At 40.2% G+C, this 26,265-nt stretch overlaps 1 protein-coding gene across 3 annotated transcripts in view; it reads left to right on the top strand.

Moving 5' to 3' along the window:
* Positions 1-3,237: 3,237 nt before the first annotated feature.
* The window catches only part of LOC311243933 (paired box protein Pax-7-like), a gene marked incomplete at both ends in the record, with an annotated part of 151,350 nt that continues 128,322 nt past the window's right edge, over positions 3,238-26,265 (top strand). For 2 of the 3 annotated variants that reach the window (XM_084333337.1, XM_084333338.1), the window contains 4 exons: positions 3,238-3,322; positions 4,434-4,669; positions 5,068-5,212; positions 5,529-5,657. In XM_084333337.1, the coding sequence (XP_084189463.1) occupies positions 3,238-3,322; positions 4,434-4,669; positions 5,068-5,212; positions 5,529-5,657 (595 nt within the window). The remainder of the gene's footprint in view (positions 3,323-4,433; positions 4,670-5,067; positions 5,213-5,528; positions 5,658-26,265) is intronic. The other variant, XM_084333339.1, reaches the window with a different exon arrangement.

Genomic DNA, 26,265 nt, shown 5'->3' with positions numbered 1-26,265 from the left:
CAATTGTGTGTATTGAGCCGTACTGTATTGTCCCCATTCTGCAATCTGTTAATAAAATGTTCATTCAATCAATCACCGCGCAGATTGATTGATTGAATGCAAATTTGATTAACAGATTGCATAATGGGGACAATACAGTCCAGCTCAATACACACAATTGTTAAGGGGATGCAGACCAGAGAAAGACTTTCGTCTTGTTTACATCTTTTCAATTCATAATGAATTGTAAGTAAGGGTGCAACTTGCACTGTGCAATCCATTCTTTGTGGATCATAGCCCTGGGTGTCATAACATGCTTGTATATTGATGATGGTTTTTATGTGATGCTTTTACTGTACAAACAGTACAAAACATATACAGAGTATATAAGAGAAATCTCCCTATGGGGACAATAATAAAAAAAAAAATCGTATCTTTCTTTGAAAATAATTCAGACACAAAGTTGTATGTGTTAAAGTGAGCTATTGGATTCCTTCGAATCTTGTTGAATTTTCATGGGATTTGTTATAGACTTAGCCGGTCACAGTACACACACACACACACGCACGCACGCGCACACACACGCACACACACACACACACACACACACACACACACACACACACACACACACACACACACACACACACACACACACACGCACACGCACACACACACGCACACACACAGCTTGAGAGACAGGGAGTCTGTATATTTATATAGTTCTATATCTCATATTTTACTATACGTCTGTGTCTATATTTTGCTATGTTTTTATTCTATTCTTTCTAGGAAACCGTGCACTGTTCTGAGCTCTGAGGGGCTCCAATATTCTCTTATATCTCTAAATGTAAACCTCTGTCTCCCTCTATTGGTAAATGGGTGAAATGTGTTTCTTTATGAAACTAACAACTGAAGTAGATGTGAAATTCTACCCGGTAAAAGATAATCCAAACGTTTTCCGTCACGGCAAGGACAGGCCCCGCGGGCCAAATGTGGCCCTCTGACACATTTATATCGGCCATTCGAATGGTTCCAGAAAGTCGTAAAATATTCTATTTATCTATTTGGAAGCAAATTAATCCGATTTAACCTTGATTTTGAGATTACTTGCACATTACAAGGCTTAAAAAACGCATAAGACACTAAATTTACTTGTTGTAAATTATCAACGCCCAGTCATGTTATTTGGTCCACGGTCCACCTCCCATTTATAGCTTTCAACATTTACATGTTGAAAATTATGCCACCTTATTTACAGGACATCCCCTGCACCTGACTGTCCAACAATTTACTGTTTGATCGTTACTGTCTTGTGGATCTCATATGTATCTTTGTGCGATAATGTGGTGTTTTTCTGGTAACTTGGGTTTCACACCTCGAAATGTACCCTGGTGGTGCAACAACAGCCGATGTGTGTCCCTCCGTGTTGAAGTGTCCTTGAGCAAGGCACCGAATCCTCCGCTAAAAACGTCTGGCCCCTCTGCGCTCTGCTGACGTGCCCAGAGGGATACCAAGAAATACATTCTTAATTACACGGTAACAGGAAGGCAGCGTTTTTGTTTTTGCAAACGTTTTTGTTGTTGTATAGTGACAAACGACTATATATAGAGAGAGTGTTAATGTGCATGAGAGACAGACACAGAGAGAGAGATAAGAGAGATAGAGTGTTAATGTGCATGAGAGAGAGACACCGAGAGAGAGAGAGAGATAGAGATAAAAGAGAGAGAAGACAGAGAGATAAAAGAGAGAGAAGACAGAGAGAGAAAAAATTAATAGTCTGAGACCAAGAGCGAGAGAGAGATACACATAATAACTGTGCATGGCCACCCCCCCCCCCCCCCCCCCCCCCCACATCTTCGAGAAACCAACCGGTGAAGGCATGACTCATGTCATGAGCAACCTAAAACTGTTAGATGCTATACTTCAATTGCCTATATTAGCCTAAACCCAAACTAACCCCCCAAAAATATGTTTCATGCGAACATATGGTTAGTGAGTCTACAATAGAAACACAGTCACTGGGTCACAAGTCTGCGACACATCTTATTCTTAACCGCCTCATTTGGCGCGTCTGTGAAATCTTCATTTCACCATGCATCCCCTAATTGTTGGGGAAATGTGTTGTGAAATCGCTGGCCATTAATGCCATTCTCCACGCATATTTACACATCATGACAGTCATCCATTTCACAGACTCGTCTGTTGTGCAGCAGGTATAGACGTGTTACAATTATTGGACAAATAAAATAGACCTCCATTAGCCCAATTTCGACCAGCACCAAATTTGAACAATAGCCGAATTTATTCATTTAACAAACCCAATCCAGTATTCCCAGCTACGGTTAAAAGCCATAGGCCGATGCCCAATGCTATGGGTTTGTTGTTGTATATCATTTCATTGTCAATTTTTTCTTGTCCTATATTGCCCAACTCCTCTGTCTGAATCATTTTACCACACCATCAGCCGTGAGCCAATTTATCCAGTCAGAAAACACCGGTTTTTGAAATAGAGGAAACTATGGGTGAAGCGTATTCGTTTATTTTGTGCAATAATTTTTAACACAAATAACAAACTAATAACAAAACATTGCTTGTTTATGAAGAACACCTTCAGGTCGATGCTTAGACTATAGGCCAACAACAACCTCCTGATAACAGAGTAATACAGGTTACAACTGCAAGCCTAGAACTGTTTTGTCGCTTTTTGAAGCATGATGGATGCGGGAGATACGCAAAAACGTTGCTCCTTATCTGTAGTGTTTTTTCCATCATTGGCTGCAGCAGGAAACTTGGCTGCGTTCTTCCTCTCAAGAGAAAAGCTGCAGGAGCCTATCGGCGCGCCGCACACACCCCCTCCCAGCCTGGATCTGCCAAAGTTCTCCACTTAAACTACTCCCCAACCTTCAAGCGGGCTTGTCATCAAAAACTACCAGACCTTTTAGGAAAACGCTGCAGAGAATTAAGTAACCTTTGTCCCTCCAGAGTCCAGACGCGCACACACACACTGCACCTTCTTTGCAGCAGGCTTTCCCCCCCTCTGTGCCCCCCGTCGTGCGTCCAACTACTATTTGGGGGCTTTTTTAATGTTGAGAGCTACATCCGTTGGATGAGTATTTTTTTTATTTTTTATTTTTTATACATTGGACCGGCCATTTATTCACATTTTACAATTATCACCCCAACAAATCTGGACTTGGTTTTGGTGGCTAAACGCTTGGCCGCATTGTTTGTGCCTCTGCTGTTGTGAATGGTAGAATGTCTTGCCTGTCAGGAACAGTACCACGGATGATGCGACCGGTGCACGGACAGAACTATCCGCGCACAGGCTTCCCCCTGGAAGGTAGGTTCTCGTTATCATTCTCGTTTTAGCTTCCAGTATGGCTTGTGTGTGCAATGCAAAATAGCTCCATATCTTGGTACTTTTTATTTGGGGAAATAATGTCCTTGAAACAGCTCAGGCATATTCTGTTGTGTTAGAATTTGCCTCCAAAACATGGTTATGTGAGGGACGATAGCCTACACAATACACATCCTAAAAGTCTAAAGATATTTTTTATACATAATAGGCCTCAACAAAGGATCAGGAATCATTAAGTCCAAACGGCATTGTGTGTGAGCACAATCTCCAGGCTTTATACACAATCTGTTTGCATGTATTAATCGTCCAAGTGAGCGCCTCGCCGGCAAACTTCGTGCTCAAGTGCCCCAAATGCGTCCTCGAGAAGCACGGAGCTCGACAGTTAGCCAAGACCCGGGATTTCGTCAAGTGCCCGGCTGCTGGAAATTCAAGTAAAATACACAACAAAACGGGGAATCAAAGGATCACATAAATATTTGTACAGCATGGCGGTGAATAATGAGGACAGACCACGCGTGCTCCGCAGCCTCTCCAACGCTGCACTCGAAGAGCTTTGCGGTTAATGAGCAATTCTGCAATATTAGTTATTTTCTATCTTGATGCCACTTCTAATTACCGGATTATCTCAACCTCAGGATAAAATATAACAAAGTGTCCTACCAGTCCTAATATAGCAATACAATAATTATGATATTTAGACCCTGCAGTGATGTTGTTCAGTCGGTTAACTTTTTTAATTATTATTATATATATATTTTTTTATTCTATCTTTGTACAAGATTCATCTACGGAATCGAACCTATACCTGGCATAGTTTATAATGTATAATATGTATGCTTATTAAAAGCTAATTATTTCATTGATGGCCTTCACTAAAATAGTCACCAAAGACATGTGACCAATGAAAATGGTATTGGTCTTAGGCCTATGAAATATAATGGAGCGTACATAGGTTCAATTGTGGATCACTAGGCCTATCATGGGCTAATATAAGGCAACACGCATTCTTAGAATGGTGCTAATATGTGGTATTCGGTGAGTAAGCGAGACGGTGCCCGCGGTTTACCAGCAGGTCTTGTTGCCCTCTCTGCAGTTTCAACTCCCCTGGGTCAAGGTAGAGTGAACCAGCTTGGCGGAGTATTCATCAACGGCAGGCCGCTGCCAAACCACATCCGACACAAGATAGTGGAGATGGCCCACCACGGCATCCGGCCCTGCGTCATCTCGCGGCAGCTCCGCGTCTCCCATGGCTGCGTCTCCAAGATCCTTTGTCGGTACCAAGAAACCGGTTCGATTCGGCCTGGAGCGATTGGAGGCAGCAAACCCAGAGTAAGTAGCCCTATTTGAATGAATAATGTTAGTAAATAATGTTATTATTATTATTATTATTATTATTATTATTATTATTATTATTATTATTATTATTATTATTATTATTATTATTGTGTTGTTCTTGTTATTGCATGCTTTTATTATTAGGCCATTGTTGTCTATAGGCTACATTAATTACACTTGGCCTATAGCCAAGCCTATATGGTTCCAAATGGCCTAATCATTTAAAACAAAGTTAGCCTACATTTTACAAAATACAAGATGCTTAAAAGATTATTAAAGTGTAATTCTCTTTCTCTCTCTCCCTCTCTATTCTCTTTATTTTTCTTTCTTCCTTTCTCTCTTTCCCGATTCACCCCCCTCTCTATCTGTCATCCTGCATTTCCCCACAATAGCAGGTAGCGACGCCTGATGTAGAGAAACGAATCGAGGAGTACAAGCGGGAGAACCCAGGCATGTTCAGCTGGGAGATCCGGGACAAGTTGCTGAAGGACGGCGTGTGCGACAGAAGCACGGTTCCTTCAGGTGAGGCGTCATCTGGTAAGACATCCTTTTTTAATCCCCCGATCATTTACCAAAAAAGAAAAAGAAATGGGCTAATGCTAAAGGGAATAGAAAAAAATAAATTATTATTAGGCTATTCTTTTTTGTATTATTATTAGCCTACCAGTATTATAATATTAATTATATTATTATTATTATTATTATTATTATTATTATTATTATTATTATTATTATTATTATTATTATTATTATTATTATTATTATTATTATTATTATAATTATATTAGGCTATTATTGTCCTATTAAGTTCTGTTGATCACTGTGTAACGCGCTGTCCTTGTTGTTTTTGCAGTGAGCTCAATAAGTCGCGTGCTCCGAGCACGGTTTGGGAAGAAGGATGATGAAGACGACTGTGATAAAAAAGATGAAGACGGTGAGAAGAAAACCAAGCATAGCATTGACGGCATTCTCGGTGATAAAGGTAGGCCTATAGCCCTATCTTAGATCAAACAGGATACTCGATAGGCCGCGGCTGGTGCCACTGGCACTCAGTAGAAGCTCAAATGTTTCAAATGCCAGCGGTGAAATTCGACTGGCGGTTGACAGAATGGCAGAATTTATTATGGATGCGACTGTGTTGCTCTCTGTGGAATATAGGCCTCGGTGATGAATTGCAAATGCGACTTGGCTAATTGTCGTTTTGTAGGAAACGAATTCTCGCAGTATTTCGTTTTTGTCTGTTAAGCCGTTTGCCACCGAGAGAGACTACACCTGTTTAATTATTTATTATGAGCCTTGACGGATAGCTTGTGAGATCACGGCCATTTGCACAACAAACAGCTCTGGCGCTGCATGTTAAACGGTCCCATGAAACACAGCCTGACAGACGACAGGTGTGACAATCAATATCAATTACCGCCAGCAGGCGATAACTACAGTGCTAAACCCTGGGTGTTATTCAGGGTGAGCTTTTAGGTCAAGTCCATAAAGAGAGTTATTGTTAATAAATTCAGGATTTTTTATTTTTTTATGTAGCCTAATAATTTTTTTTGTTTAGCCTGTATTTGAATACATTCGAAACATACATATTTATTAAAAAAAATTTATTCTTATTGATTTTAGGCAATATGGCCGGTCGGTCACTTATAGTCTGCCCCAAGTATATGACCCCCACCCCGTCGTCTTTAGCCTATAATAGTGAACAAAGTCATGTTGTTATAGTCCAGTGGACCGTGAGTTCCACGATCAAACATTTCTCTCGTGTATTTAAACGCTCGCGAAAAAAAGCCCTTTCCTCCAAAGAGGCGTCCTCTCCTCTCTTTAAACTTGAGAATGAACTTGAGTCTCGCAGACTCTTCCACTCCACTGAGAGCAAGGGCTCTCCAGTGCGCGTAGCACAAAGGCGACCCCCCTCGGAAGCAGGGCTGCAAACGCGGACTGGCCAATGGGACACCGCAAAACTGCAAATAAAGGGGTGGGGAGAAAAAACTTTGGACAAAAGGCCCCAAGGAGAGTAAAAAGAAAATGCATAATCCCCCCCCCCCCCCCCCCCCCCCAGATATTTTGGTCATATTATTCTTGTGATTATTGTTCATATAGGTTAATGGTTATATTCTCATCATTGAATATACACAACATTCTTGCTTTTAGTCGAGAAGATGGGGGCATAGGCCGGATATAGATAATGTAGAAGCTACCAATATTGTGTTTGTCATAAGGGTATTGATCGTGTAGTACAGGGTAGAATTATCTACAACGATGGAGACCCATAGGCTATATTTGGCTGTGTTTCTTCAATTAAACATTTGAGATTAAAAAGCCCATTGCATGAGATTTATGCAGAAACGGATGCACGGCGCGTCATCATTATTATATATGCTTCTTGTGCAACTGAAACCACTGCAATGTTTGAGAGTGACATCTTGTTTGTTTTGGAGCGTTATGTCCGCAAGGAGCCTCTGCTATATTTCTGCTCACGTTTTTTGCTTTTGACATTTTGAAAACGGCTATCAACTGTCCCGCTCTTAAAAAAATCCTTAAAAAGATCAGTCTCTGGTGCTTGTTTCATTCTATCATCCGGGATGGCATTTAATAATGTTAAGACTTACAGCTAATGAAACCGGTGTCTGTTGAATGGGCGTCTTGTGTTGCAGAGGGGTGTAATAGCTCGCGGGCATGGTAAGAAATGTATTTATCCGCTATCAGCCCTCACTCTCGGAGTTTCGAGCACAAACGCCGTGTTGAAGGGATTTAAAGCAGATTAAATTGAGCCTTTTATTTCTTTTTCACTTTCATCTATAAACCGCTCACTTCATGGCTAAAGCCCCGGGCGCAAATTCATGAGATTTTACGTTTCTTTAATAGTTGTTTAGATTATATATATATATATATTTATATAATTTAGTTTTATTTTATATGTTATTTTTGGATCATGGATCGCGGATAGTCACTTTAAAAACGATAGTTTCCCCCTCAGGGCAATTGAGCTATATATATGTGTGCACAAGAACATGGGTTAGCGTGGTCTCCGTGAATACGGGGTCATGTGTTTGATGTCTGAGCAACAACAACTTCATATTTTCATGTTGACTTGCAGTTGACACTGGAAGCAGCTATGTAACTTGTGTGTGATTACAGGCCTGTTAACGACAGATTCAGATTAACGCTATATAAAGCCCAGAGAAAGGGGACTTCTGGCAACAAGAGCATATGTTTTTTTTGGCCTATAGTCTATAATTGTTGGAAATTGAACAATGACAATGTGAGTCTTCTTGGCTATCAATTGTTGAACTTCACATACAAAGGTTATACAAAAGTGTGGATGTGATCCGCTTTTAGCTCATACTATAACCTGTCGAATTTGCTACAAATATACCCTATGTGTGATAAATATATATAGCTATATATTTGCCTCAAAGATATAGGCTATGCCTGAGGGCAGGTTACATATCAGTCAGCACACAAAGAACAATATTGGCTTTGATTAAACCAATACGGAGCCCTTCTCAATAGCCCGTGTGACGCGGTGCGATGCAGGGGGGCAATGGACACTTGAACAAACGGCCGGATTACCTGCGCTTCTATCTAATCAAATAGCACGCAGGCGGGATTTGTGATTGTTGTGTCAGTGGCTGGAAGCCAGATGAGCTATAGTGAGATGTCAGCGTGTCTCATATAGCCTATAGGCGTGCGGCTGCAACGGTCTCACCAGAAAACGCAAATAAAGCACTAATCAACCACATGTACAATTACATAATGTAAATTATGTTATTGCTGCACTGCGCGTGTATCACGTTTCTGAAATTGATGAAGAATTATGAACCGGATAAATGTTTATGCACTATATAGGCCTGCTGACAAATAGGCCATATTAGATCAACTATAAAGAATATGAAAGTTAACATTTCCATAACGGCATATCTTGCTGTTTCCTTTCAAATGGGACTTGTGCTAGGCCCACTTGGCTAGAAATAGAGAATATATAGGCCTATATATTTAAGAGTCCAATATAAGCTCACGGTTGAAAGAAAAAGGTCGACGGCAAGAATCGAAAGACCACTTCAAACAAACCCATCTGAGAAAAAGAGAGAGAGAGAGATGCACATGAAAGTATGGGTAAGTTATTAGCTATTAATACAAAAAAATATGTCCTCGGGCATCGAGAGTTACTCCATGTGCACTTTCTCGCAGCTATTTGGGTTAAATTGAGAGAGAGACCCAAATGTTGGCTGCAGATAAGCAATCACCACTGCCGCGGTCCTGCGCTGCGCATCACTGTATTAAACTCGTATTAACCTCCCCTCTCTCCCCTTGATGCCGCTCCACATTTCATTGGAATTTACAAGAGGTTTTTTTAAGGGAATGGCGAAAACAAGAGGAAGGGTTTTCATCGAAGGGGTTGCATCAGCAGGGTAAATAATACTAATAATACGAACGATAATGATACTAATAATAATAATAATAATAATAATAATAATAATAATAATAATAATAATAATAATAATAATAATACTAATAATAATGGTGATGATAATACTAATATTAATAATAATAGCGTATTTTAGACATGGCTATTTTTGGAAACATTTAGGCTAAATTATGCTGGCTGTTGGTCAGAAAAGGTTATCCTAATGTTATGCTATATGTAGGCTATAAAGAGAACGAAAATGTACGAAGTGATGACGGAATTCAAATGTATTAAAATGTCACAAGACAGCCACAGATTAACAAATGTGCGTTTCTAATCAAGTCTTACAATAACAACATAATCGTATAGGCTATAGTGCTTTTAGAATCATATGCTAGATCTAAAAATAAACACAAGAAGATGTCAGAATGTCCTAAACGACATTCAGTCCAACACAGTCAGTGCATACCTTTTTTTTTTTTATATATTATTTTGCTTCGTTCACATAAAACAGATGTTCAGTGCGTTGCATTCGAGTCATAATTAAGCTACTTCTGTGTGCTTCACCTTGCAGCAGGCGACCAAAAGCACCTTGGGGTTTTTTTGGGAGGGGGGGGGGGGGGGGGGGGTTCATTAAGCCGAGATAGAAGGGACCCAGCTAATTATCCGAGGAGACAACGAGACAAGAGGACAACGACGACATGGAATTTTGGAATTTCCATATAATCCAAAGCGGGAGGAGGTGCACGTCGTGTCTCTATCCTGACAGGAGAAGCACTGATGGGGGATATCTTGTCCCCTCAATTTAAGTAGTATTTAAAAACCTTAAAGACTATAGCCTCTAGTCGTCACCACGTCGAATATTAATGCGCAATTATATATCCGCAAGCTGCGGTGACCCGCTAACCTGGGGATGGGGACCCTGTTGGCTCGTCATGAAAGGGATTTTTCACGTTGTGTGTTTCAGAGGTTGTTAAGGGAAGAGGGGGAGAGAGAGAGAAAAAAAAGTAGGCGAGGAAACGATGAAGCGGCTCGAGGAAGCCGAGAGGCTTAGAGTCTTTGATCCTTCGGTGCCTTTTGCTTATCAGAAACATTTGTGGTGACGCCGCCACAATGGAGTTCATCATATTACCGACTGCCAGCGCTGCTTTCAAGCGTGCCTGTCTATTAATTAAAGTGTGGGACAGGACCTATCTGCGCACCGCATGCCCTATAGAGCCAGACTCCCGAAGCTCTGTTGCACTGGCTTTTCTCGGTAAAGAGGAACAATTTATCTTTTAACACTTCGGGGAGAGTTCAAAGGTCTACTATACTACATGGGGATCCCCTCTCACATATAAAGGCAAATAATCCTTTCCCGCTCAATAGAGGAATTGCTCCATTCCCCTCAGCAGTGTCTCCCCGTATATTTGCATGTCTTGTATGTCATAATGTCTTGATTAATTGAAAATGGAGGACCCGTCCCTTATGTAAACAAGACGGGCGTATTTTTCTGGTCTTCATCCTCTTAGCAGTTGTTATAGTATTGCACTTTACTGTATTGTACCCATTCTGCAATCTGTTAATACAGTTTTCAATCAATCAATCAATCAACCAATCAATCAATCAATCAATCAATCAAACCTGAAGTAGAATATCCTACAGGCCTGGTGCAGCAGGTTAGACCCACTGAAATCTATGTTAGAAAAGAAAAGTCTTACTCACATTTTATATTAATTAACGAACTGTCCTTCATCCATTTGCACAAATCGGGGGTCTATCTGTGATAAAAGGGACGTTTCTTGTTTTTCCAAGTTACCACATTAGGATCGCGCAGGTCAAACAAACCAGAAAGACCTCGCGAGTTCTGCTGTCACCAAGTAGCCCGTCCGTAGAGTCCCCCGGCTCCACACAGTTTACAGCGAGGAAGTCCAAAGACCCTGTCTGACCCAGTATAGACACACGCACCTGTCATCAATCACATCTTATCAATGGCCATATTAGACGATTTATTACATATTACAAAACATTTCAATAAGCCTCATTGTTGATAATTTCCTTTGCATTGGCCGTTACACTTGACCGACTAAATCCAGGCCACTTCACACGTCCTACACTTTTGCTGAGACACGTCGAGGCTTAAGCCAAGGTTTGGGGTATAGGCCTCCTTGAAAACAGAGAATATAAAAGGTTTAGCAGTTTTTTCATCGCCTTTTCAACATCTATCAAGACTTCATCCATGTTGCGGGGCTGGCCTATAGCCTACTTGTTGATTTTCCTTTCTTCCTCGTGTCTTTTAGGACCTCTCAATGGCGTCTTTGAGAAAACAAATATATGTAAAGAGGAGCTACTAAACTGGAGAAGGGCGTTTGAATGGGGAGAATAGCAGCCCACTTCTTTGCCATGGAGTGTTCAGTAGCCATTCCTTAATCCCGCTTTCATTTTCGCCGACAAATGCCAAGAATCTTGTCTGGCGACCCGATGGGAGGCTGATCAGCGAACAAAAGGGGGGAACCCTCACAAAGAAGAAATGGGCAAAACGGGGTCCAGGGCAGTCGCGAAGCCTCGGGCGTCCTATTAAAAACGCCCCGTTTGCAAATGATATGCCACGGACAATGGGAAACAGAGAAATCTTAAACGAAACAATATGGCGACAACAAATTAATGGCACGACGTTTGTTGGTCTTTAATTGAGCCCCATGGTGGGACTTTTGGAAGAGCCGCGCCGGGTCAGTCAACTAATGGCCCGTGGGCCACGGGTTGTTATGCAGAATCAATGCACAATTTTTAGGTTTAGCTGATTTTCATATCTGCTTCTCAAGCAATTCAATGATTAAAAATGGAACACTGCTATGTTTCTATGGGCTTATGAATGATGACTGCAAATAGCAGAATGTAATGTATATTATGTTTAATTAAACGCGACATGATGGTTGTCTGATCGTCATCGTGATGAGAACGGCGCAGCCTAGAGAGAAGTCGACGCTCCACATGTGAGTATAGCTACAGGAGGAGTTGTCATCGGGCTGTCTGGCGGGTTAACTTGATATTTCGTGCATGACTGGTTTATTAGTCACCACTGTTGGGGATTTGGCATGGCCCGCAGGGGCCTGGACCTCCGGTCAAATCACACTCATTCGGCTCCTCCCGTGGAATTCATGCTCACAAGCCGAGAACAAGGTGGAGAAAGTAGCCTAACAACATGCAGAAGCCTTTCATCTTGCGCCACGAGAGCAGGTCATGCGCTCAGCTCTACAGCCTATACAGGTCGGAGCCTCCTGAAGGACTTAATTTCTAAACATGTAATCTAAAAATAGATAGAGGGATAGATACAATAAATAGCTAAATAAATAGCTAAATAAATAAATAGCTAAATAAATAAATAAATAAATAAATAAATAAATAAATAAATAAATAAATAAATAAATAAATAAATAAATAAATAAATAAATAAATAAATAAATAAATAAATAAATAAATAAATAAATAAATAAATGGCTACAAACAAAATAAAATAATAACGCAAACATTTAATCTAGAATGGTTATTCATTTTACACAAGTATTCATTAGGCTATGTGTAAAGTCCTTGTTTAAAGGTGCACCATGTCGTTTTGTGAGAGTCATATAAGTGAATAATTTCTAATAAACAAACTCTCCTCAGAGGACATTTTTATCCCCGGAACACTGTAAAGCTATAAAGCTTCATGCTGTCTATAAAGGAAGGGTCTGCTATTTTGGTAACAACAATTACATTTGGTAAGTCTCTAAACATAATTTCTTTTCATTTTCATTTATGATAACATAAGATAAAATAATTACAACGAATTACAGTAAATGTATTTAGCAGGCTCTGCAAACAAATCCCCGTCCTCAGAAACTGCAGTGCAGCTTTAAATGGTGAACATAATTCAGAAATATAGTCATCAACTGCATATCTAAACTACATTGATTTTTACATTGCCTTTTTCACACACTCATTTTTAATACGAATGCTATATAGCCTGTTGAACCTTCAATAATAGGAAATATGAAGTTTAGAACGAAGTGAGGCTTTTCAGTATAAGTTGCATACAAACACAATGTAAATCAATCAATAACTTCCTAATTGAAAACTAACTGTAGTTTAGTGTATTAGTATTTAGTGTATTATTATAGTATTTCAGTGTCACAGACTGCTATTTTGATACACATTTTGAAATAGTGATAAATGATATACCTACTGTAAAATGAAGGACATTAGTATACGGTATATATTATCAATGGTGTCTGTGTCACAGATACAAATAAACCTACAGTCCAATGGCTGAAGGATATAGGCTACACAGGTGTTTCACTTAAAGCTGCATGCGCCTATGCCTTCAGTTAAAGGGGCACTTCACCAAAAAACAATGCTGATTTATTTTGCACATTATCTCACACATCCAAATAGGCCTATACTAAACAGTTTTGCACACATTCATTTAGTTTGACAGTTATTGAGAGTAAATTAGTTTGAATATGGCCACCAGGGATGTCATCAGGGACATTCAATGCTTTTGTTGTGTTAATTACAGTTCCATGAAATGTAGATGAAAAAATAGCAATACCTTGTCTTATAGAGACGGTTTATAATTTAATTGAGCTGTAAGTGCCCCTTTAATGTTTCAAATGAGTCATTCAACACTTCTCAGGGAAAAAGAACGAGTCGAAAATGAAAGATACACCCAAGTCCCAAATGTACACCTATAACTCATTATACATATAAGCATTTAATGAGAAGTTCCAGGCTTTGGGAAACAGAAGAGGAAATATAGACATAGTGTTATTTTAATGAGTAAACAGAGAAGGTATTTTCTCTCCTGGGTGTGTTGGACGTTTATTCACGAGTTTATCATCAATCCTTCAGAGTAAAAGTCACATTCATAAAATGCAGCATGCAGCGTAATTGGCTGGTAGGAAATGACCTTAAATATACAGAGATTACGGGGCCATAAAGCCCTTTGCAATTTTGGCGTAAAGTAAAGGTTCATGCTGCTTGAAAAGGTATGAAAGTGGATTAATGGCCGTTGCTAAGTCACTGCATTAATGTAATTTGCGCCACATATTTAACCATCAGGGCCAATATGAATACTGTGTTATTTCCCCGGCCAAATAAATGCGCCTTTATGTTCATGTAAATGCAAATATAGGGTCTTTATTTTGTAATGCAGCAATTTACAATACCTTACATTTGTCACATGAGATGCATGTCGATTGGGATTCATTGGTTTAACGAAATGCCTCTACATGGGCTGTGTCACAACCTCTGGGTCGGGGCTCTATGGGGCCCCTTGATATAAAAATGGGGTCCCTTTAAAAAAAGGAAAAAAAAGCCATATCAAAATTAATATTTCTGTAATAATATATGAAACTTGTCATTTTGAAATGAAGAACTGTTGCCAAAATTTTTTTTCCTACAAAGAAGCCTCTGTGAAACCATACACAGGTTTACAACACAGACTAACCAGCAGCTCACAACAGAGCTTATAAACCCTTTTCATGTTAAATACCCCCGAATTGTTACACATTAGGCTGCAGACCCCATTTGATATATACGATTTTGTTTCAGGGACCCCCAATCTGAGAAGAGGTTTGTTGTTAGATAATGATTAATTTCAAGAGCTTCAGCCAATGAATTATGTGACTATTCTGATTAGGCTTCACTTTCTCCTCTGGTATCTCAGCTGAGATACCAGAGGAGAAAGTGAAGCCTAATCAGAATAGTCACATAATTCATTGGCTGAAGCTCTTGTGAATGGAATGGTGCAACTGAACTGCCCCACATTTTTTCTGAGGGACCCCCCTGGAACCCTAAGGACCCCATGGGCATGGGGTATGGCATTGTCTATGGCCTGCTAAATATGACGTGTAGTTGGTGCAACGTGAACACAGTTCTCATGCTCTTTTAGAGCACTGAGGCCACAGGGATTGTTTCAGTCTCAATAGACTATATGGACTCATCTGACAAACACCCTTTTTTAACCTGAAGGATTTGGGGTAATTTCCCAATATTTACAAAAATTGTATTATATCGCTTTACTCTGATACACAATGAGCTTCAAAAGTATTTGGATAGTGTCAATATAAGAAGGCTACTATTATTTGATGTTCAATGATAATAGGATTGTGAGAAAGTAGTATAGTCCAGTAGTAGTTTAAGTTGTTTTTATTTTATTTGATAAGCAATCCATTGCCAATCCATTTCAGAGTGCCGGCAATATGTGTTCACTTACATTTACATTACATACACTTTAAGATTATATTGAATTAGTTTATTTTATTTTTTACCTACCTATAATATCACGAGACTCATGAGTCTGGTGATATTATTTGAGTTCCTAAGTGAATTCAGCTGCAGATTACGCTCTGCTCTCAGTTTCTCTCCTGCGGTGTAGGACACAGTATTTGTTTGTCTAAATGACTCAGAGGAAACATAGCTGAGAGCTTTCAAATCAAACCTCAGACCCTCTCACTCAAGAGGAATCACAGTCATGGATCACGTCACTAGTGTTTTCCCTCATTTCCTCATAGAGTTCAGTGGGAGAAATAGTGAAGTCGCCCTACTGGCTAAGAGATGCTCCATTACATAGGGGTGGTGGTTTGGGCCTGGGTTGATACCTCTGACCATTGACTGCATACAATAATTTAAAGGGGTAAACCCACCAAAATTAAGACTTCCAATATGTTATTTCCATGGCACTAGGAATGTTCAATCGATATATGATTGTGAACATGAAGCCAGAAACCATGAGAAGTAAGACTTGTGATGTCATCAGGTAGCCTATATACAACGTCTGGAGCTGCTCCATTGACAATGAATGGGAGACTCGTTTTGTGGAGCCACAAAATGTTTTTTGAATTTCTATACATATCACACACAGAACATCTTCCTGGGTGTTCTCAGTGTCATCTATAAGGGGCTATTTCTGGGGGCGACAGTGGCTAAGGAGTATAGAGTGATCATCTGGTAATCAGAATGTTCCCGGTTTGATTCCGGCTCCTCCCGGGCAGCGTGTCGAAGTGTCCTTGAGCAAGGCACTTAACTTCTAACTTCTCCCGATGAGCAGGTTGGCACCTTGCATGGTGGCCTCTGCTGTCGGTGTGTGAATGGGTGAATGTGAGGCATAAATTGTAAAGTGCTTTTGATTAAAACGCTCTATAAATGCAGTCCAATGCAGCCCCTATATAACATCTCTCCCAATTCATTGTCGATGGAGCAGCTCCAGACTTTATACTTGATGACATCACAAGTTTGAGTTTTAGCCCTCTGGTTTTGGGATTAGGGAGAGAGTTGTCTGGAACATGGAAATAACCTGTATGCATTCTTAAATTGGGCGTAACGTTATTCCCCCTGAACATACCTTAGCCAGGCTAATTTACAGCTAAGTGTATTCTACAGATAAATCATCTCGACAATAAAAGAAGAAAGAGAGAGAGAGATGGCTATAACCATATAACTATGGCCAGAGAGAGATATTGCAGCATCAACTTAAAAGTTTACGGATAATCAATATCAGATCAGATCAATATATCAAAGCTATGGTCATGTTTCTGGGTTGTGTATATTTCTTAATATGTCCAAATAATGACAGAATACTTACTGCTTACTTACTTATGGCTTACTACTATAGTGTATTTCATACCCGTATCACTGTACATAATAATACTGTAACTGTAACACTTTACATATCAGTGTTACAGTGTTACAATAATACATCAGATTAGCATTATTACTTAGTAGTACTCAGATATACTCGTTTAATCACTTGTACATTGTATATTGTTATTGCACTTTACTGTTACCTTTGCACTCTGGTTAGATGCCAACTTCTTTTCATGTGCTGTATGATGACAATACATTTTAATCTAATCTAATCTAATCTAATCTTGGCACTATGAAATAGAGGGACCACGTGGGCTACTAAATGTTCTGTGATTTTCTCCTCTTCATTGAAAATTCATGAAAATATCTTTATATTATCACTGTGCATCTCACAGTCACTGTGCCTTAAATTACACCAAAACTGGTAATATTGTGGAGAAAAAAACATAAAATAAAAAGCAACTGTTTAAAATATTTGAAAGACACTTTACAGTATGGCACATTTGTTTTTGGATGTATTCTTGTATCAGTTGTGTTGGTCTGGATGAGAGATGTTCTAGTCAGTTCTCATTACAGAGCCTGATTTCTAAGTAGAAACCGTTAGGAGAGAAAGTTCTCCATTGAAAGGAAGTTTCAGTTCAAATATTATTTTGTCCTCCTCTATGCAAATCATGACCTAAATGTCAATTGTTTGTGACTTTTAAGCGTCTTTTTATTTTATTTTAGCTACAGGCCTTCGGTCAGGATGTGGGTGGACTTCAGAAACGCCTTCCAACTCAGACGTATTGATAGACAAAACAAAAACAAAGGGGAGAAAAGCAAGGGTAAAGAGAAAAGCAAGGGTAAAGAGCAGTAGAGAGGCCTGTCTGCTGCTCCAGGTCTGTCTGGCTCCACTGCATTAGCCATTGAGGCAGAGTTGATGAACTCCTCCAAAAGTTTATTAAAGGGAGGGAAACAATATGAACCAAAGGCCTCAGGCAACCAGGGCTGACAGTTTATAAACTGGTGGCCATTGTGGCTCAAAGGCAGATGCATGAATGCCCCTGAATGGCCTCCCTCAAAGTGACACGATTGAGCCAGACAACGGCAACAAATGTTAAGAAGGGGGACGGTTTCCCTGCGCTCTTCTGTGTTGCCGAGCCAAATGCTGTTTCCAATTTTTCTTCTTCTTCTCTGCATTAATGTGCATCTGCAGTGGGTGGGGTTGTTGTGGGCCCGGGAGGCGTTTTTTTGTCGCTGGTCTTTTTGGTGCGTTTGAAGTAAAGCCTTGTGTTCCGCACGCCCACCACGGACAGCAGGTGTCACAAACACTGTGAGGGAATATGCTAATTGACAGGGGAGCAAAGAGGGCGAGGGGGCGAGAGAGGGAGGAAACATTGGCTTCTGCTCCCTCGCTCTTTTCACAACTGAACTGACTGGTGCATCAAACCTCCAACACCAGTTGAATGTGCGATAAAGTAGCTGTTTCTCCTCTGTCTGCTTTGCTTCGGCTGGAAGAACCGCGTTGTTGTCTTCATGTGTGTGTTGCGCTGCTATAGGCAACATCAAATGGAATTACATTAGGTAACTGTGAAATACAGAATAAAAACAAATATATATAAAACTGTCAAAGTATTTTCAACCTTGGTCACAATTAAGGTTTATCACAAGGATAGTTGACTTTGATTGTTAAAGGAAAACTCCAACATTTTGGGAAATTAGCTTATTTAACATCTTCCCTGGAGTTAGACAAGAAGATAAATACCTTTTTTGTCTATCTGCATGCATTAGGCTTAGGGAACGCCCGCACCGTTAGCGTAGCTTACCTTCATCACTGGAAGTGGGTCAGACTTTTACCCTGAAGTTCCCTACAGTCCCCTACAGTCACGAAATACACTCCAAATACAACTCCAAAACATTCCTGTAAACATGTTGTGACCTGTGTATTTACCACGTGGAGAAATAAAAAATAATTGAATTCGACATTTACGTTTTCTAAGCAAATATACTCTGAACAATCTTTTGCCTAACCACTCCTCTCTGGGCGCAGTGATTTCACGCAATGCAGTGCTACTTTTTAACGTGACGCCAGTGTTTGTTTACATTTTCATTTCATTCAAAGGATCCGAACCGATTGAAATTTATGGATACCATGACTGTGGTAAGTTTTAAGGGGCTAGCGTTACACAATAAATGAGTTATAATAATACCACAAGTGTGGATTCACTCGCCCAAACCCTGTAGCCGTGCATCGCAGTCAGGAAAGGGGCTAACTAGGTCGATAGTCCAGCAACGTTATGTCCTATTCATCAATCTCACAATATTCGCTAACGTTAGACAGATGGAATACAGCCTTCCATCTAAAAACATAAATTAAAACGTAACTTAAGTATTAGGTGTATATCTCGTATAATACATTTATTTAAATGGTGATTTCATTGGATGTGTACTGTTAATTAATGCTTGTATATCTAATTTTATGTTGTTATGTTTATGTTTATGTGTATGTTTAAAAAAAAAAGAAAAAAAATATATATATATATAAAAAAATAAAAAAAAATAATTAAAACTTACCACAGTCATGGTATCCATGAACTTCAATCGGTTCGGATCCTTTGAATGAAATGAAAATGTAAACAAACACTGGCGTCACGTAAGAAAGTAGCACTGCAATACCAGACAAATGCATATCGGAAGTTCATAAGGGTCCTAAAATCGAATTGAAAAGAAATCTAGCGAGATGCTGGGAACCCATTATCGTATGCATACAGGGAACTGGGGTTCAGGGGCCAGTTGACGGATTCGGTTGCATTTAATGGCGTCTCGCGTTCCCCAGGGATGCGATGCGACCCCGCGAAACATCCGAGATTTATGAGCCAATAGGCCTCTGGCAGGTGTCGCTATTAGGAGCACTGATCAGCAGCCGCACGCTGCCACGGGCCCCTGGGCGCTCCACTTTTACAAGCTGTGCTAGTTGGTCCATAGCAAAGAGGACAAAACAAGACTTTGGGGGGTGGGGGGGGGGGGGGGGGGGGGGGTGCGGGGTCCAGTGGGCATGGATACACAGGGGCCAGATTGCACGAGGAGCTCTGAAGTAATCGACCACACGATGTTCTGACAAAAGCGGGAAAGAAAAGATCTAAAGGTCCACTCGGTGATGTGGAAAAGTAAACAAATGGGGCCCTTCCACCAACAATGAGACTGCAGCTCAAGAACCGACACCTGACAGCAGGTCAATATGAGTTTTTCCATTGTGTTCGGCTGTCAGATACAGCTTTCATAGTATTAGGCTACAAACTGGATCGAAGGAGGATCGGATTAGATTTACACAGAACTCATCTAGACATCCGACTAGTGTTATTTGATTACTAATTAACAATGATCAAGAAGGAAGAGGGGCATTTTATTTTTGTCTGGGTGCATTCCTTCAGGGGTAAAGAAAATAATATTGCTAATTGGTATACTGCCGCTCTATATGTTTCACCATTGTACTACAAACTATATGATGACAATGACAGCATGCCTAGTGGCACAATACAGGCTACTAGTGGTGCCGTGAGTTTGCGTCTGCCTCTTGGCGTGCTGCTGTCACGTCTCATCCCCTCGATCATTCATCCGCCTCTCTATCTCGCCTGTATCGTTCTAGTAACTGTCTTCTATGCTACGTAGAAATGACTCAGGTGTATGTATGTGTATGTACAATGAGGTGTGATGTGGAACAGAGTCCAGAGTCAGACAAGAAGATAGATAACAATTTCCTCTCTGTGCGTTCAGTAGAAAGCTATATCCGACTTAGCTCAAATGAATGGAAGCGGATATGTTGATATGAAGCTGGTCCGCTTCCATTCATTTGTGCTAAGCTAGACTAGCTTGCAGCTGTATAGCTTTTTACTGAACAAACAGAGAGGATATTAGCATCTGTCTTCCTGTCTGACTCTGTCTTCCTGTCTCCCATAATGTTGCAGTGTTCTTTTATTAATGCTCTTTTATTTTAGTGTAAACCTGTCTCATTAAAATTCGCCTGTTGTTTACGGGGTGTTGATGTTGGACTTTACTAGACAATGAAAGGACAGACAGACCCCAAGCAACAGCAGTATAGCGGCACCTGTCTGAGCTCTAGACCGCATCCAGAAAACTCCAACCCTTCAGATTTTGTATATCAGTATAGAGATAAAACCTTTTTTTTTGCTTGTAGCTCTTTTTTTCCACTCTAAAGTCAGAGATTTATTTGAGTGGACATCACAAAATGGCCGACACTGACATTATTTGTGAAGTTGAGATTGAGTTGGTTCTACAGGTCTCTGTGTTGCTGGCATATCCTGACCAGGGGGGATACTTAACGTTAGGTAGCTGATATTGTGTCTGTGCCCATGAAAAGCACATTACCTCATACTCTTCTTCATCACTTTTCTTTGCCCCAAAGGGTCGAAGAGGCACCAGAGAACTGAGCTTGGCTCTTTGTAGCTTAAATATCATTCCACCTCACTAAGGTTAGAGGAATACGCCAGCATAATGGGAAATGCGCTTACCACGCTTACCAAGTCAGACAAGAAGATAGATACCAATTTCCTCTCTGTGCGTTCAGTAGAAAATTATCTGGCTGCAAGCTAGCCTACTTGACTTAATCCTCTTTACCCGTTGGGGGTCATAGGGCATCCACCAGAGCCCTCCATCTCACTCTCTTCTGGGCCAGGGCCTTTGCTTCTTGCCAGCTCACTCCGATGTTCATTACAGTAGGTCTTGGAGTGTGGAACGTCTCCAGGTGTTTCTCGGCCTACCGGCTTTCCTCTTTCCTCTTTTCCTGCGGGTTGTAGTCCAAGGCCTGTCTAGTGATATTGTTTGAGTCCTTCCTAAGGGTATGCGCTATTCAGTTCCACTTTCTCCTTTTGAATGAATGAATGACCTTTATTTATATAGCACCCTTCACAGCACGAATGCACAGGGTGCTTTACACTACAGCTTAATATAAAAACATAATAAAACAAAATCAGAAATAAATTACAACAAACAAACAGCAGTTAAAAACAGTGAAACCAGATAGAAAAAGTAGAATAAAAAAAATGTTGGATAAAATCATGAGTCACAAATTAAAACAAAACTATAGAACAGTGAGGACAAGATGAGGACTTTTGATGATGCTGTCCTATAGTTGGTTATCCTCCACAGCTCTTCATTTGTGGTTTTGATGAGCCACCACAGCTTGAGGATGTAGCGCAGGCATTTGTTGACAAATGCAGAACACAAGGGAAGCTAGCCTAGCTTAGCACAAATTAATGGAAGTGGATACAGACCACTAGTCTGACTTAAAACTCAGGGAGAGGTGTTTTTGGCCAACAGATTGGGTAGCTTGTTTGTATCCGCTTCCATTCATTTGTGCTGACTAGGCTAGTTTGCAGCCGATGTTAAACGAAACAAGGACACACTGTGTTGCAGATGTGAGGCTAACTGGCCTTACACAAAGTGCGTTACCCATGAGCTGCCACTAGGGGCAGAGTCACTAACAGTGAGTAAATTAGTTAGTGAGTTAGTGAGGTGCTTCTTATCGCGTGTTACTATCAGACTTACATCTCGTATTTCTTTCTGCTGTGGTCATTTCTATTTGAAACTTGAGAATGCAAAACCTTTTCGTCTTGTACCCGTGACGACAAGCCACCAGCTAAAATAATAATAAAATCATTTTGGGACTAATTCTATTATGAAAATTATTGGGGGTGTGACATGTATAATTAAGTAACACAGGCACGTTTGCCCAGTTTTCACAGGCGTGATTAGTCGTTAACCCCATGGTCCAGTGGTTTAAAGAAACCATCAGGCCACGCCACTTACAGCCATAAAATCTCCCATTTTCTGCTCTTTAACCATGTCGCCCGGAATCTCTTGCCCCTGCCTTAAAAAAAATGTATGTGTGTTTTTTTTTTTTTTTGCACCATTGCACAAAGACAATAGACATGTTCCCGGAGTGTTACAAATCAGAAATGTGCTTGGATTTCTTTTAGTGGTCAGTGTGTGTGTGTGTGTGTGTGTGTGTGTGTGTGTGTGTGTGTGTGTGTGTGTGTGTGTGTGTGTGTGTGTGTGTGTGTGTGTGTGTGTGTGTGTGTGTGTGTGTGTGTGTGTGTGTGTGTGTGTGTGTGTGTGTGTGTGTGTGTGTGTGTGTGTGAGCAGCAGTTACAGGGTTGTCCAGCTGTGGGGTGATGGGAAGGTGGTTCGGCTTCAAACAGCGGGGCTTGTCTTACAGTTTCAACTAATGGGTTTATTTATGCATCCAATGGCGCTCTCTCCTCAGGATCTGTTGCTCACACACTCCGAATAGCTGCCACACACCCACTAAACATCCTTCCAAATACCAGTTCCCTCTTCCTTTCTTAATATTTTTTTATAAAAAAATCAACTCAAACACTAACACATTTCATTTTGTTTCCCACACAGTATTTACGTCCCTGCAGCTATGCGTCGAGAGACAAAGACCTCTTCTCGTGTCTTTTTTAGTCATAACTTGACCAGCGTCTCACCCAGTCGGACGTCGGATCAGACGGAAGACGACAGCCACCAGAGGATGATGTGGGTGGGGGGGGGGTTGTCTTCCTATTTTATCAGCCTGGTATTAAGGGGGCTGTAGCTTTTCTCCCTGGCGGAATGACAGGCCATTAAAGATCAAGCGCTCAGCTGCGTCTCCTCCTCTAGACCCTCTCTCTCTCCAAATATATAACGCATCAGGGTTGCGTTTCAAAAGCACCTTTTAAACCGCAATCTCATGAAGAGACGCGACGCAAGAACCAAATCACTTACTATGTTCGCGGCCAGGGGGAAGAAAAGCCCACTTCTCTGATTGCTAATCTGCTTTTTTCCCCTTCAAAATAAAAAAAGAAAGATTATTCTATTGCTCTTTAAAACTTTTCCGCATTTGCTTTTTTTAAGCCCTGAGCTGTCCACTCAGGGCTTTTGGTTTGTACTGTTATATCTAAATACCCCTTCTTATTCTTATATTTCCCCCAAGTCATAATCTATATCAGTGTTTATATTGACAGTCTGCATTTTTTTGTTTATGTGGCTATTTTTTTTCTTTTTTTTATCAGTAAATAAAAGACACTTGCATGCCACACTGCCTGTGGCAGAAAGAAGATAAAGAGACAGCTTTTAATAACTGTTAGTTTTGCTAAGACGTAATGCCTCGATAAGGCAAACATCTTTGTGAGGGCCGGATTGAGTTCAGTGCCAGTTTTTATGTTCTGTAGTGTTTACTGTGAGGGCAGTGTTAGTCTGTGAAGTGTCCTACAGTCGTTTACTGTTTGTTTTATTTATTTATTTTTGTTGGACCATGTGGTATTTCTGGGGCGCCATATTTTGTGCGTGAGTGTTTGCACATTCAACCTATCTAAGGCCAGGCGTTGGATAAAAGTACTCTTGAGGAACAAATGAACAGAACAAAACACATCCCAAAAACGAAGCTTGTGAATGTTGATTCCCCCCACCCCTATAGAACATAATTTACTGGTAAAAAAAACAATATATATATATATATATATATATATATATATATATATATATATATATATATATATATATATATATATATATATATATATATATATATATATATATATATATATATATTAAACTAGATAGGACTCGTGCACATCTGGTTGGACCCCGACTGGAGGTGCAGGTCAGCGCAAGAGAGATAAATAAACTAAAAGGAGAAAACCTTCAAAGGAAAGAAGGGACCGCACACTCCACAGGACTCGTTTTTGCTTATTTATTGTTTGCACAACGCGTTTCGCTGTCGCTTCCTCAGGTGCTATATATATATATATATATAGCACCTGAGGAAGCGACAGCGAAACGCGTTGTATATATATAGCACCTGAGGAAGCGACAGCGAAACGCGTTGTGCAAACAATAAATAAGCAAAAACGAGTCCTGTGGAGTGTGCGGTCCCTTCTTTCCTTTGAAGGTTTTCTCCTTTTAGTTATATATATATATATATATATATATATATATATATATATATATATATATATATAAGAAAATTAAATAATCTATATATTATTATTATTAATTTATTTAGTTAGTTGTGGCTGTGTTTTCTGAACATGATCAACGTGAGCGTGCGGTGTTTCTGAATTAAGTTGACGTTTATTTATTTATGTATTCATTATTTCCCCCCCAGTATAGTTACCACTGCTAAAACTGCCTACTCCGCATCCTCCTACTTTTGGTGCAGACTGTACATTTTTTGGTGGCTTTTGTTGTGACTAAATGCCATTGTCTTCAAGGCTGTTTGAAACAATGGTTGGAACAATGTTGAGTGGAATGAATAGGAGCGTATGCAGCCATAGCTGCGGCTTGTATAGTGCAGGCACAGCGCTAGCCCGGTCCCTTCCGTCGAGTTCTGCCTATATGGGGGCCGCTTGGACTTGGATTTCAGGGCCCCTTTTGTTGGTGGATTGGGCCCTGGTGCCAGTTGGCAGAGTTTGCCTCACTTTCCTTTTGTCTTCATTCATAATTGTATTACTTTGGCTTGGACCTCAATTAGTGAAGTCTTCAACACCAGGAAGTGAAGGCTGCGTATTGTCAGCACGGGAAGGATCACCAGCAAGCAAAAGGGAAGATTTTGCATGACTGAGAAATAGAAAAGAAAGGTAAAGTTCGGAGCAGACTCCTCCTTGCAAATCCTTCCCTGGTTTTCCGCAGAGAATGTTTGGAATTGCTGCTATTGCAGGTAGAAAGTAACTTAAAGGCCCCATGAAATCAAAATAGATGTTTGTCATTTCCTGAAAAAAGTCATCCAGCACACAGGAATGTAAACTAATTTTGTATAATAGATAATAATAAATACATTTTGTCATTTAGCTAACGCTTTTATCCAAAGCGACTTACAAGTTTTGTACAACAAGACAACAGGAAGGGTACAACTCTATCAGCTGAGTAACAACGGGTCTCATTCTCCAACGGACTTACGACAAGAAATTTGCTCTCAGGGCCATTTGAGACATCTTAGGGCCGGTTGTGGGATTCCCCAACCGTCCCTAAGATTGGATTCGGCCATGACTGAGAGCAGGATTTACGAGTGCTGAGGAGCACACTTAACTTGAAAGACTGGTGTGCTCCATGTTCTTAATGGCTTTATTTGGGAGGAATCATAGTGATTACCTCATGTCAACCCTACAGGCCTCCTTGGAGTTAATTAATTAATCATAATTAAAATAAATATGACAATATTTGTACGATAAAAAATTACACATTTGATGTCGGAAAAATAATTAATATGGATGCATCTGAACACAGGGCAGCTGGATTAACCATATCTGAACCAGCTATTTTGGACAAATGTATAATTACTTAATGACTCAGATATTCAAACACAATTATGCAATTATTGTGAAATGATTGAAAATTATAATTATTTAATGCCTTCTGTGGCATTTGTATTTCTTACCTGTTACATATCTGTTTTATTGATTAATTTGAAAGAATGCAGGTTATAGCCAACATGCAATATATCCCATTGATTGGTACAATGGGACAGACATTTGTTCTTTCAAATATATCATTAATCAATAACGCAGATATTGAAATACACTATGTAGCCTACTACACCAAC

This window comes from Notolepis coatsorum (assembly GCF_963971535.1).
Source record: "Notolepis coatsorum genome assembly, chromosome: 17".
Taxonomy (NCBI): Eukaryota; Metazoa; Chordata; class Actinopteri; order Aulopiformes; family Paralepididae; genus Notolepis; species Notolepis coatsorum.
This window is presented reverse-complemented; position numbering and strand designations above follow the sequence as displayed.